This window comes from Squalius cephalus, assembly GCF_949319135.1.
Source record: "Squalius cephalus genome assembly, chromosome: 16".
NCBI classification, from domain to species: Eukaryota; Metazoa; Chordata; class Actinopteri; order Cypriniformes; family Leuciscidae; genus Squalius; species Squalius cephalus.
Window position 1 is genome coordinate 33,751,215 of NC_137137.1, and position 13,798 is coordinate 33,765,012.

The 13,798-nt window shown below is 34.7% G+C and overlaps 2 protein-coding genes across 5 annotated transcripts in view; both read right to left on the reverse strand.

The window, feature by feature from the left end:
• The window catches only part of nadka (NAD kinase a), a 415,064-nt gene that overhangs the window by 229,734 nt on the left and 171,532 nt on the right, over positions 1-13,798 (reverse strand). The gene's annotated exons all lie outside the window — the stretch shown is intronic.
• The window catches only part of adgrd2 (adhesion G protein-coupled receptor D2), a 42,329-nt gene that overhangs the window by 2,509 nt on the left and 26,022 nt on the right, over positions 1-13,798 (reverse strand). For all 4 annotated transcript variants that reach the window (XM_079896246.1, XM_079896245.1, XM_079896247.1 and 1 more), the window contains 13 exons: positions 13,163-13,268; positions 11,617-11,669; positions 11,391-11,514; positions 9,863-9,966; positions 9,668-9,770; positions 8,358-8,511; positions 8,114-8,247; positions 6,573-6,688; positions 6,040-6,160; positions 2,177-2,218; positions 2,038-2,091; positions 1,813-1,954; positions 1,665-1,723 (listed from right to left, as the gene is read on the reverse strand). In XM_079896246.1, the coding sequence (XP_079752372.1) occupies positions 1,665-1,723; positions 1,813-1,954; positions 2,038-2,091; positions 2,177-2,218; positions 6,040-6,160; positions 6,573-6,688; positions 8,114-8,247; positions 8,358-8,511; positions 9,668-9,770; positions 9,863-9,966; positions 11,391-11,514; positions 11,617-11,669; positions 13,163-13,268 (1,312 nt within the window). The remainder of the gene's footprint in view (positions 1-1,664; positions 1,724-1,812; positions 1,955-2,037; positions 2,092-2,176; positions 2,219-6,039; positions 6,161-6,572; positions 6,689-8,113; positions 8,248-8,357; positions 8,512-9,667; positions 9,771-9,862; positions 9,967-11,390; positions 11,515-11,616; positions 11,670-13,162; positions 13,269-13,798) is intronic.

Here is a 13,798-nt window from a genome sequence, read left to right on the forward strand (position 1 = left end):
AATATAGTTACATTTTGCATTGAAAAAAACAAAATCAGGCAGTTGAGAGAAGCTAGGACTAATTTTACATGAGTGTACTGTATGTATGCGGATAAAGTTGGATATTATATATTATATATATAAGGAATAATTGACGACAGGCCGTTGAATTATTAGAAAAATAATGCACACCCGAGGTGGTAATGAGGTCACGACGCGAAGCGGTGTGCATTATTTTTCTAATAATTCAACGGCCTGAAGTCAATTATTCCGCTTATACTACAGTTACCACACCTCGAAACATTGTTCAGATTATGTATTTCAAGACGTTTGTAAAGTTTTTGTCATTAAAACGCTCTTGTATGTAGGACTAATTTCTTACGCATCTAATCCAATGCCTCCGTTGCTAATTCCAAAACGTCATTGTAGAGTTAGTAACGGAGGTTTGAGCCACTGATAGCAGACTAATGCTGGGACACACACGACTAGCTGACACATTCTCTGACTGTTTTCATCGCAGCAGATTTTAAACACCGACTTTGAACACAGACTGAACGCGCTGAACACGCGTTTGGGCATGATCAGTCATCAAATTACATTCATAACCGGCCTTAAAGTGTGTCCTCGGCTCGGCTTTATGCAGTTATTAGAGAGAGATGTTGCAATAATGAGACAGAAAAGCATGTGCGTCAATATTATTATTTATTTATTAATTCAATTCGTTTTAATTAATTCGTTCATTCTTTTTTTTTTATTATTGACAGATGACAAAAAAGCCTTTTTAACAAGTAAGGCCTATTAATAATTATTTATTTGTTATATTATCTGCAATAAAAATCCGTGCTGCAGGACTATCCATTTATTTAGCCTATATTCAGATTAATTTTCTATTGATTATAGATAGGAATATACTTTATTTATTAAAATTAAACTGCATGTTTCCATTGATTGTGAAGCTAGACATTGAAAATTGCAGATCAAGCGCATGGGGCTAAATGTTTTTTCTTGTTATGAATTGTATCCTATTTTCCGTTATTACCGTTAACTACGCGGAGTGATATGGAACTGTAATGCGGTCAAGACCTGCCTGGAACTACTTTAGCTGTGCGTTTCCCTAAAAATAATGCACACCTTAGAACGTTCTTCAACCAATCAGATTCAAGCATTCAACGGCCCTGTAGTATATATATATATATCATTTTATATACAGAGCACTGGACTAATAAAGTAGAATTTTTTGTGACGATATAAACAATCATGCAGCCGAGGTTTGCTATGTCACATGTATTGCTTTACGTGAGTGTGTATGTAGAGTGTGTATGTAGAGTATGCAGGTTTTAAGCACTTTTAATATACAGCTGGGCGATAATATAGATTACATTTTTGGACATTATAACAATACAGCTGTTGAAAATTGTCTCTATACTGTAGCACTTAACGTGAGTGTACTGTATGTATACGGGTGAGGGTTGATACAGTAATTTGTTGATTAATTCAAGTCAATAATTCGATATCTGGTGATAATGAGAATTTTGAAATCTGTGAGTTTATGTAAATTTTTTAACAATTTGGTGTGGTGACAAGCCAATCACTGTTTGGTGATGTACATCACTGACACGGTGAAAAATCAATGAAAAACAAAAAGCCATTAATGCTTGAATATTACGTGTGGTTTTGCAGCTTACCTGACTTTTGTGGGCTGGTTTTAACGGGAATTTCCCAATGTTGTCCTCTTTAAAACGTTCTAGAGGAAATGACAGATGTTATATGCAAGTAAACAGGCTTTGTGAAGAATTTCACGACTAAAAGTGACAGTAAAGCACTCTCACACACCGTTCCTGAAGATGAGCGGGTTGGCGCTCACGGGAGTCGAGCTCTCGCTGCTCTCAGGGCTGGAAAGAGTCGGCAGACTGTGTACCCATGATGCACTGGGAGACTTCTGCGAGGGCAAGAAGCTGATTGGCTGAGAGCAGTTCTGCAAAAGGGAATGACATCAAAAGTGAGTTTGATAACTGTGAAACGGATCATACGTAAATCAGCAAAAATAATCAGTCTTACTGTAAACGACAAGGCTTTCCGCTTGTCCTGAATTCTTCTTATCGCGTTCCGCACCTGCGTCATCATAAAGCATTCAGATACAGTGTTATACTGCAATCATACCACTGAAACGTGAGAGATGTTAATACAGAAGTCATACCTCACTGTTGTAAACCGCATACACCAGAAATATGTACAGGCCCTGCAATATGAAGAGAGTTAACGCTGCTCGATTACGGCAAAAATCACAAACATAATTATTGAGATCACAACTGAGCTATTACACATGGCTAGAAACATCATGCATTTATTGAACTATTAAATTTAACAGTGGATATCCTTAACTTTCACCATTTAAAAAAAAGAAGAAAAAAAATGGAGATGTAAATGTGTTCAACTATAATGAAAATAATGTCATAATGCAAAAAATCTTAATGCAACCTATAATACTGTGAAATCGAAGTGCTATATGCAAAATAATTTGTTTTTCCTTTCGATTTTGGGGTATAATATGACGTGAATATTATAACAGGGTTTGTGAGATTCAGTCAATTACTTTAGGATTAAGCAAGAGAAAACAAAGTGTTTGAAGATTAATTTTACTATAATAAACAGTAAATTACATTGTTTTCTGATCCAATATAATAGCAAAATGTGTCTGAAAATCAAATCAAAATCTGTCGTGAAGTGACGTCTGTTTTTCTATTATATATTTATGCTGTATTTTTCAGTTACACATAAACACACACATTTTGTTTTTCCTAATTTTTCATATACTATATGGTACATTTTGTTATTTTGACTTGTTTGCGCTTGAATTATCACTAGTAGTTCTCAGTGTATGACAAGTTTTGGTATTAGCAAAATACTTTCTTACTTGCTGATCAATACATATCAAGTGTCTGCATAATCTTGCTTATTGACTACTATTTGCTACTTGACAGTTCATAATTCATAGTACAATTAATTAATTAATTCTAGTTTGAGCAGTACACTTCATAATAACTGCATGCAATGAATCATTAGTAAAGCAATAGTAAATAGTTAATTCATCATTTATAAAACATTGTAGATTTATAAAGCGACATTAATAAGCAGTTTATAAATACAGCAATAAATGCTTTACTCTTGATGTATAAGCATATCTCTAATGTATTTAATTGTATGTTCATACGCTATTAATGATCAATTTATCATTTCTAAAATAAAGTATTACATTATTTACAAACCAGTTATTTAGGAGTTGTCAGTGGTTCATAAGATCATTTAGTAAGTGTAAGTAAATTAAACTACTTAAATGTTCCTTGTTCCATGTTGCATATGTGACATTTTTCAGACATTTTGCCAATTTCTATAAAAATGCTCTCTGTTGCAGTGACATACGTGTGTGTTTGTGTGTGTGTGTATGAGATAGAAAGTTCATTCCACTTTGGGTTTATGCTCTAGGACCAGACCTTGATTTAAATGTAAATTTTTTTAGATTTATGCCAGTTTTGTTTATTTTATTTGCCAATTTCTGTAAAAATGCTCTCTGTTGCAGTCACATACATGTGTGTGTTTGTGTGCATGTGTGTGTGTGTGTGTATGAGATAGAAAGTTCGTTCTACTTTTTATTTATGCTCTAGGACCAGACCTTGGTTTATTTGTAAAAATTTTCAGATTTATAATGGATTTACTTTTATTTTTTTGACAAACAAAATTAAAAAAAGTCATTTTTTTCATTTTCCCATTCATTTTCAATGTGGGGTCATTTTGACCCCAAACAGCTTAAATGGTAAAAAAAAATTTACACACCTTTAGAACAACCAATTTTTTTTGTGCATGTTTAGATAGATTATTTAGGAAAAGTCACAGAGTTTCATGCCCCTGCGATGAAGGTAACACTTTTAAAAAATGAAGGAAAAGTCCATTGGGGTCATTTTGACCCCAAACAGCGATTAAGGGTTAACTAATGACTCATAGCATGCAGTTATTATGAAGCGTTACCAAATTTGCAAAATAGTTAGACATTCATCGATCAGTACTTTTTACTTTCAATGCTCAACTACATAAAACATTTGACTTAAGTCATATTTTATTAGAGCATCCATACTTTTACACAAGTATTGATTTGTTTACTTCATCCTCCACAGTCTAATCTTAGTAGTTTAGCTGTTAGCATAGAATCAGCCATATATACTGTGAGTGTATATATATATATATATATATATATATATATATATATATATATATATATATATATATATTAGTGCTGGGTAACGATTAATCGCATCCAAAATAAAAGTTTGTGTTTACATAATACATGTCTGTGTATTGTGTATAATTATTTTTGTATATATAAATACACACATATGCATGTATATATTTAAGAAATATTTGCATATACTGTATATATACTGTATTTATATATATCTCAGATAGCAGGATCTTTCCATGCACTTCCTCGATCTTTGTTCTCGCTGTTCTCACAGACGTCTGCTACATAAACACTCATGATAGATTTGCAGGGCTAATTATATCAGGAGAGTTTCCTGCTCATCTGTCTCATCCTCTCTGTGCATCTCCCCCGTTCTCTCTATCGCTCTTCTGCTGCTTTTATCTTTTTCCCAGACGCACACAGTAAATCTACATTAACAAGCTCTGGGAGGGAATTCAGCCCTCGTTCATTATAGACATGGGAGGAAGAAGAGACAGAAAGAGCAAGAAAGCTACATGAAGCTGAAAGAGAGGAAGTTCATTTCAAATGTGTTGACGGATCTGAGCCTGATTAAGAGGAAGGCAAACACATCTGAACTCTCTCTCTCTCTCTCTGTCTTTCTGTCTTTAATAACATGCATGAGTTAAGCTACTTGATTATGGCAAAAATCATTAACAATTATTGGCAACACTTTACAATAAGATCCCATTTGCTAACAATAGTTAACATGAAATAACACAGAACAATTTTTATTAAAGTCCCCCTGTAGTCAACAACTCATCTTTGATCACCAAATTGACATATAGAAACGTTTTTCCCTTGAAAAAAGTCTTAAAATATCTTGAATGTAACTCGACACTCTTGCCTCATTTAGTATGCGCGGTTCTATGAATATGCAAATGAGCCCCGCCTCCACTCACTCACTCAGCTCAGAGATCCACTGGTTGACGATCACACGTTGATCTGATTGGTTACAAGGTAGTTTGTGACGTCAGAAACACCAGCGATTTCAAAGCGTGTTTTTGAGACTGTCTTTGGTTCACTGCAGTTTTAAGGAGGAAATACTCAGCAATGCTGTCGACTTATGAATTTACATATGGTTTGTCTTAAAGCAGATTAAAAACACCACATAGACATATAAAGAACATTAAAAGCTGGATTTTCACAAACAAGTGGATCTCTGAGCTGGTGTGAGTGGAGGCGGGGCTAATTTGCATATTCATAGAAACGCATATACTTAATGAGGCAAGGGTGTCGAGTTACATTCAAGATATTTTAAGGCATGAAGAAAAATTTTCAAGGAAAAAAAACGTTTAAATATGTCATTTTGGTGATCAAAGATGAGTTTTAAGGGATACAATTATTGACTAACAGGTGGACTTTAAAAGTTTGTGTAATAAATTCTGTCAAACCAAAAAAATTCTTTCTAAATCTACTTCTTGTGACGTCTATTCAATGCTTTTCCCATTTAACACAATAATGGTTTTAAATAACTTTTTTTCGGTTGGTAATTTCTCCGCCAACATTAATGTGTGATTAATTCGATTGATCAATTTTGGCTGAGAAACCACCATATGAACAATATAAACAAACATACATTACAAGCACATTACTGTAAAGGAAAGGGTTTTTAAAAACAAAACATGCGGTCGAATGCGGCAAAGTAATCATATTATCTTGATTATTTAGTTTTTTAGAATCACTGGAAGCCAAAATCACAACTGAAAATAAAATCTGATGAATCGGCCAGTTGAGTGAATAATTCAATGACTCACTCATAAAGACCACTTGCTTTGTCCCGAATGAAAAGCATTGAGTGTTGTTACCTGAAAAGCATTGAGCGTGATGAACAGATAGGCCACGACATCAGACAGGTGTACCAGCACGCCACACAGCCAGGTCAGGCCTAAAACTGGTAACAAGATCAACACCGGCCGCGTCGCTGCCCTGCATGTGCACACACACACACACACACACACACACACACACACACACACACACACACACACACACACACACACACACACACAACATCACATCTTCATATTACTGAATGCATTGGCTAGGCTGCACAGTTTTACACTCTCCTTCAAGGACACCTATAACTAGCTGATTATAAAGACACTTTTGCTTCATTTCCACTATTTGAGCGTAGGAAATATCTATAAAACAGGTGTCTGTTGATATTTGCATGGTATCTCTTCAAGTCCAGGTGGCTGATAGAAACAGAGGAGATACTGGTGGGCAGATGCTTCCTCTGTTATGAGCTCAACAAGATAAGAGCAAAGCTAGAAATGACGGGTCCGTACTGCTCTCTCTCTCTCTCTCTTAAGGAAGTTGAAAAGTGAAAAGCAATCACCAGGTAAGATCCAGCGTGTGAAGTTTCGAATCAGAGCTGGGCGTCAGCATTTTGGCTCTGCGACGGGCACTGGCCACTGTAACCATAACAACACGAAAAAGCACCACGGCGTTGACCTGAGAACAGAGAAATAACTAGTACAATGAAGACTATCTTTCAACTTTAAAGGGATAGTTCACCCAAAAATGAAAATTAGCCCATGATTTACTCGCCCTCAAGTCATCCTAGGTGTATATGACATTCTACTTTCAGACGAATACGACCGGAGTTATAGTAAAACATGTCCTGGCTCTTTCAAGCTTTATAATGGCAGTGAATGGCTGTTTCTGTTTTGAAGTCCATAAAAGTGCATCTATCCATCATAAAAGTGCATCTCTCCATCATAAAAGTGCATCTATCCATCATAAAAGTGCATCTATCCATCATAAAAGTGCATAAAAGTGCATATATCCATCATAAAAGTGCATCTCTCCATCATAAAAGTGCATCTATCCATGATAAAAGTGCATCTATCCATCATAAAAGTGCATCTATCCATGATAAAAGTGCATCTATCCATGATAAAAGTGCATCTATCCATGATAAAAGTGCATCTATCCATCATAAAAGTGCATAAAAGTGCATCTATCCATCATAAAAGTGCATAAAAGTTTATCTATCCATCATAGAAGTGCATCTATCCACATCTAGATGTACTTTTATGATGGACAGATGTACTTTTATGATGGACAGATGCACTTTTATGATGGACAGATGCACTTTTATGATGGACAGATGCACTATGATGGACAGATGCACTTTTATGATGGACAGATGCACTATGATGGACAGATGCACTTTTATGATGGACAGATGCACATTTATGATGGACAGATGCACTTTTTATGATGGATAGATGCACTTTTATGATGGATAGATGCACTTTTATGATGGATAGATGCACTTTTATGCACTTTTATGATGGATAGATGTACTTTGATGGACTTCAAAACAGAAACAGCAATTCACTGCCATTATAAAGCTTAGAAGAGCCAGGACATTTTTTAATATAACTCTGATTGTATTCGTCTGAAAGAATTATAGTAATAGTAATAGAGTAATAGTAGTGAAGATTTGTGACAACATCTGTCATATTATTAGTTGTCTAAGAACCTTTCCACCCTCAATCTGTCGTTGTTGTTGTTTTTTTGCATCTGTGCCTTTAAGAAGTTTGCATGCATTTGCAAAACCTGTGCTACATGGGACAGTGTCACAAATGAGTATCTTAAAGCATATTAAAAACACCATATACACATTAAAAATATATATTAAAAGCTGGATTTTCACCACAGGGGGACTTTAAAAAAAATGAAACCTGCACGGATGAATTGTTCACAATAAAATCTATATATAACATGCATTTCAAAACCAGACAGGGTGAATTTTAATTGCATGCTGACTATAAAACTATCAGCATTGCATGTGCTCACACTCTCAAAAGCAGATAAGAGCTTCACTTCATCTGAGACACACACTCTCACTCGGAGGAACTGCACACTTACGGCCAAAACAAAGAGCACAGGTCCTGCAAAAGCCCAAATCACATTGGACTGAAGGTTCAGCCAGCAGTATTGCTGAGCTCTGTACTGGTCCAAAGTGGCCACCAAGGTTACAGCGACTATAACAACCGGCAGCCCTGAGGAAGACAGAGCAAATACACACACAATGCATGAGAGGAAGGTTAATCAAACAGTACATGAATACACACACACACACAGACGGACGGACGGTTCTCTCAGTTCTCACCCCAGCCCAGCACATAGTAGAGCTTCATCCTCCTCTCCTCGCTGATGTTCACAGACACCACTTTACTCCAGAGAAGCAAACCCTCCACCAGCATCCAGCAGAAAGAGGAGAGGAAGAACAGATGGAGGAGAGCCGACACCAACCAACAGGCCTCCTGCGCCACAGAAACACACACATATGATTTATGCCAAAAAACATCACAAATATAAATAGGTACACTACCATTCAAAATATCGGTGTTAGTGAGATTTTTAAATGTTTTTTAAATGAAAGAAGACTGCGTTTATATGATAAAAATACAGTAAAATCAGTAATATTGTGAATTGTGAAATATTATATGTTTTCTATGTGAATATGTTGTAAAATGTAATTTATTCCTGTGATCAAAGCTGAATTTTCATCATCATTACTCCAGTCTTCAGTGTCACATGATCCTTCAGAAATCACTCTGATTGGCTGATTTAAACATTTCTGCTTAATATCAGTGTTGAAAACAGTTGTGCTGCTTCAGATTTTTGTGAAAACTGAGATACAATTTTTGTTCTTTGATGAATAGAAAGTTCAAAAGAACAGCATTTATTTGAAATAGAAATCCTGTGTGACACTTTTATACACGATCACAATACAATCACTTTTGAAGCATTCTTGCAGAATAAAAATATTAATCTCTTAACAGAAAAAATAACATAAAATCTTACTAACGCCAGAGTTTGGATTGGTCATTTATGTATGTAATTTATCACTACAGAAACCACTGTCTTAATTTCACAGCTGTTTCGCTACTTTTATCAACACCTTCAGATATTTATGAAAACATTTAAAAATCAGGCAATATCAAAGTCTGCATCCCTCAGGTCCTCTTTCCTTATTTTACCTGCTGTTAGTTCAGCAAACTCACATGCAGTTTTATTGTTCATGGTTTTCTTTATATATAATGTCAGACTAAGTGGATCGTTGAACTTCATGATGATGAAAACACATTCATGATAATAAAATGTCTTTGGGATTGTAAGATAATTTCCTCCAATTCAAGCAGGTAAAAAACACAGTGCTGCATTTCATATATTTGATGTGCATAATATGGTTAATTTAACAACACTATAAAATCTCAGCCTGATTTTCTGTCTGACTGTAGTGACAATTCAATAAGATCAGTTTAAAATAAAAAACTATGATAAATATTGGACACATCTTATTTTGATATCTTTTTTTTTTTTATATATATTTTATTGATTTTACACAAACAACAAACCCTTATTTTGATATCTGATGTGTTAGTGATATAGATATATCAGACAGAGAAGGCAGACCTGGTTTCCTGCGGCCCAGTCGCTGAAGATCAGAAGAAACTGAGCGACAGTCAGAGCCACGATCAGGTTCTTGTGCACCGTAGTCCGATCTGACTTGGGGACGCTAGAGGGAGACAGAGAGCAACAAATAATACCATAGAGAGAAAAGTTGCATGGTTATTTTTGTGTGCAATCATCATATAATAAATAACTCACCCAACAGCCACAAAGAGAATGAGTGTGAAGAGGAGACCACAGAGAGACACACCAGAGCCGATCAAACTGAGGATCTGCAGAGCAGTCTCGTGTTCAACACTTCTCTACAACACACACACGCGCACACACACACAGACACACGCACGCACACACACACGCATTTTAGAAAGCAAAATAAAATCAAATGTATTGACTGAAATTCATAACTCATTCCCCACCAGCGTTAAAAAAAAAAAAAAAAAAAAGGTTGCCAGCAACTGCCAGCATTTTTTATCTTTTTCACAAAAATTGCATGAAATATATCAAAAGAAAGAACAGACTCTCTGCTAAAAAAAAAAGCTTTGTGCATTATTTTATTTTTTTTAATCAACAATTGAATGTGGGCAAGTTTAATAAAAAAAGCAAAGTTTTGCGCAAAAACCTGAGAAAAATCACGTTTTTGTCAAAGACTACATCCAGATGGGATTCAGAACGATGATCAGAACACAGATGGAGTAGATCGAGTCCATCAACACCTCAAAGCTTCACAGTTCTGTAGCTCGTCCTGGGTCGACCTTTCATTCAGTAACATCAGGCAGTTTTGATTTATATGCTGTTTAATGTTGATGATCGCGTTATTTTACATATGCATATGATTACATATGAGATGGCTTGTTTCTGCTTCTTTGCATGTGTTTTGATCGGGAGATTCTGTACTCTTTCAGAACATGTGTAATAGCGCCCCCTAGCGCATAACAGTGAAAACACCGAAAAGTCTGTGTTTGGCAGGGAAAGAGTTAAGTGCTGTAAGCTTTTTTTTATTTATTTTATAAATTACTCCTAAAATTGTTACACATAATTACACAGTGTATATGAGGTATTAACATTTATTATGAAATGAATAAATATTAAAAAAAAATTCTGGTTTCACTATATTCATTTGGCTATATATGATTTCACTTTATATTATTGGCTCTTTTAATAATAATAATTATTATTTTATTTGATATATCCACCTTTAAAAGCAGCTTCTCAAAGATAAACAATACATAAAACAAATAATTAAAATAATTAAAAACAAAAATCAGTAAGCTTGCATTAGTCTAACAAAATACGTCTAAAGTTGAGTTTTAAAAATCCCAAAAGTCTGAGCTTAATTTAACACTTTCTTTTACTCTGCAAATACATAAGGCAATTTTTTTTAAAGCAAAGTAATTCATTCTTGGTCAAATTTGTGGAATAAAAGATTAAAAAAAAGATAATGCTACTTTTTATCTCACAATTCTGACTTTATCCTCAGAATTGCAAGTTTATAACTCTCAATTGCACATTTATATATATAAATTCTGAGAAATACAGTGAGAATTGTGGGATATAAACTCATAACTGCAGGGAAAAAAGTCACAATTACGAGTTTATATCTTGCAGTTCTGACTTTTTTCTCAGAACTGTGAGATATGAACATGCAATTTTCTTCCTTGGTGGAAATGAGTATCTAGTCCATTTAGCGATCTGAAAGATTCATTGATCACGGATGAAACCTGCTCACCTGAACCTCGTAGATCTGTAACAGCAAGGCGAAGTTGGTAGTGTGATTACAGTAACAAGAAGTGAAATTATTCTGGGTGGAAATAACAGCGCAGCCTTTAGTTGACCAGCCTCCCCTCTCTAACCTGAGGGGTCGAGACACAAGAACAAGATCTCAGACGGTATAATAAGAACATCAGGCAAGAATTAAACAATATGATAAATGTAAGTAAATGAAAAGCACTTACATCAGGTCAAAATCCCAAAATGCACAGACAGGGATCAATTTCAATGTACTGTTCTAAAGAGTGAAAAAGACACACACACACACACACACACACACACACTTCATTCAATCTTGCTGAAGAGAGATTCATTTTAAACAGTTCACACTGCCGATCAAACGGTTGAGGTCAGAACCATTTGCTTTTGTTGAAAGAAATTAATCCTTTTATTCAGCAAGGACACATTAAATAGATCAAAAGTGACAGTAAAGACATTTATTGTGTTACAAAATAAATATTTTAAATAAATGCTGTTCTTTTGTTAATAAATTAACTTTCTATTAATCAAAGAATCCTGAAAAATAAAAAGTATCATGGTTTCCACAAAAATATGAACCAGCAAAAACTATTTTCAGCATTGATAATAATCATAAATGTTTGTTGATCATCAAATCATCATATTAGAGTGATTTCTGAAGGATCATGTGACACTGAAGACTGGAGTAATGATGCTGGAAATTCAGCTTTGATCACAGGAATAAATTACAGTTTAACAATATATTCACATAGAAAACAGTAATTTTAAAATGTAATAAGTTCACAATTTTTTCATCAAATAAATACAGTTTTAATGAGAAAAAGAGACTTCTTTCAAAAACATTTAAAAAATCAGTGACACCTCATTGTCCCTGTTACACGTCACATATACTGTATTATGTATTGAGGTAATAACTATAAATTGTGCATAATTACATGCAACTAAATCTAAACCAAACCCTATAGTAAGTACATATACTTCATTAATATTATTCCTATAACTCTGAAAGTCTGTAATAACATCATTTTTCAAAGCCATTACTAATATTTAGACCCATTATAACAATCTCTTCATGACTGTAGGCAAAGCTAATTTCAGAAATTAGTTCATAGTTTCTGAAAATATGCTAACAAACTAAACCTATGGAAGAAAAATAATGGCAAATGTGAATTTGAAACAAAAAAGCTTGTTGAATTGCACCAATTGAAAAAAATATGCATTTCATTAAACATAAACACAGCTTTTGTGTCTTTCTCATGTTTTCTGCATATATTCTGGCGCTGATAATCATCAAACACACTTTTCTATCAATCCGTTTTTGTGAATGAAATGAATGAACTGTTGCTCTGGTCTTCTGGTGAGATTATTAATCGCTAATCTACTGATATTCCTGCAGTTCCCGGGTCTGAAATGTTGAATTTTCTTTGATCCACTGAATTTGTGCGAGCGAAATAAATGGACCGGAAATTGCCTGTCAAATATTATGGGTTGTATAATCTGAAAGGTCTGATAATCTGAATTTCATTTTATTAATGAAAATGTGTGTAAAATATTTTGAATTGAAATATTCACAGCAGAAATATACAACCATGTTGAATTTCAGCCCATAAAAATGCAATGCATTAAAATGCAAGAACAGTAAATGCAATGCATTTTTTTTTCCAATTAGTGCAATTCAACAAAAAAATTAATTTCAAAAACATTTGCCATTATTTTTCTTCCACACAAACGGACGCCTGTCATTCCCCATACCTGAACCCTGTGCTGGAGTGTGAAGTGTATGGCCACGCTGACCGGCCGTCCGTCTGCCAGCACTGAGCTGGAGATGACCGATGAGCCCAAGACGGTTCCCATGTACCTGAGATACACAACCACACACGTCAACAACAGCCGTCGGAACAAACATGCATGAGGGAATCAGGAAGGAACAAGCCATTCTCTTTTTATTCACTGTGTGTCTGACCCACATGCAATTTCAGTGATAAGCTTGAAGCAATTTAAGTTTGAAGTATGGACTCTTTTCACATCAGAAGAAACTTCTAAAGATATGAACAGAAACTACAACAAATATCATTTTTATCTTCCCATTTGCCCCAACAGCAAAAGAAAAATCCATGATAGTGTTTTTATGACTTTCCAAAATAAGGAAAAAGGGAACACTTTATTTCAATGGTCAACTTGACATTCTACTAACTATAAGAAACTTGTCAAATACATGTTAACTAACTCTTGTTATACTACTATTCTATATACTATTCTACAGACTATAAGCAACGTTGCATGTACATGTCAACTTATTCTACCAGCCTGAACACTAACAGTCTATTAATACTTTAATAGGAGTTAGCTGACATGTAGTTGCAAAGTTACTTATAAGTGGACCATCGA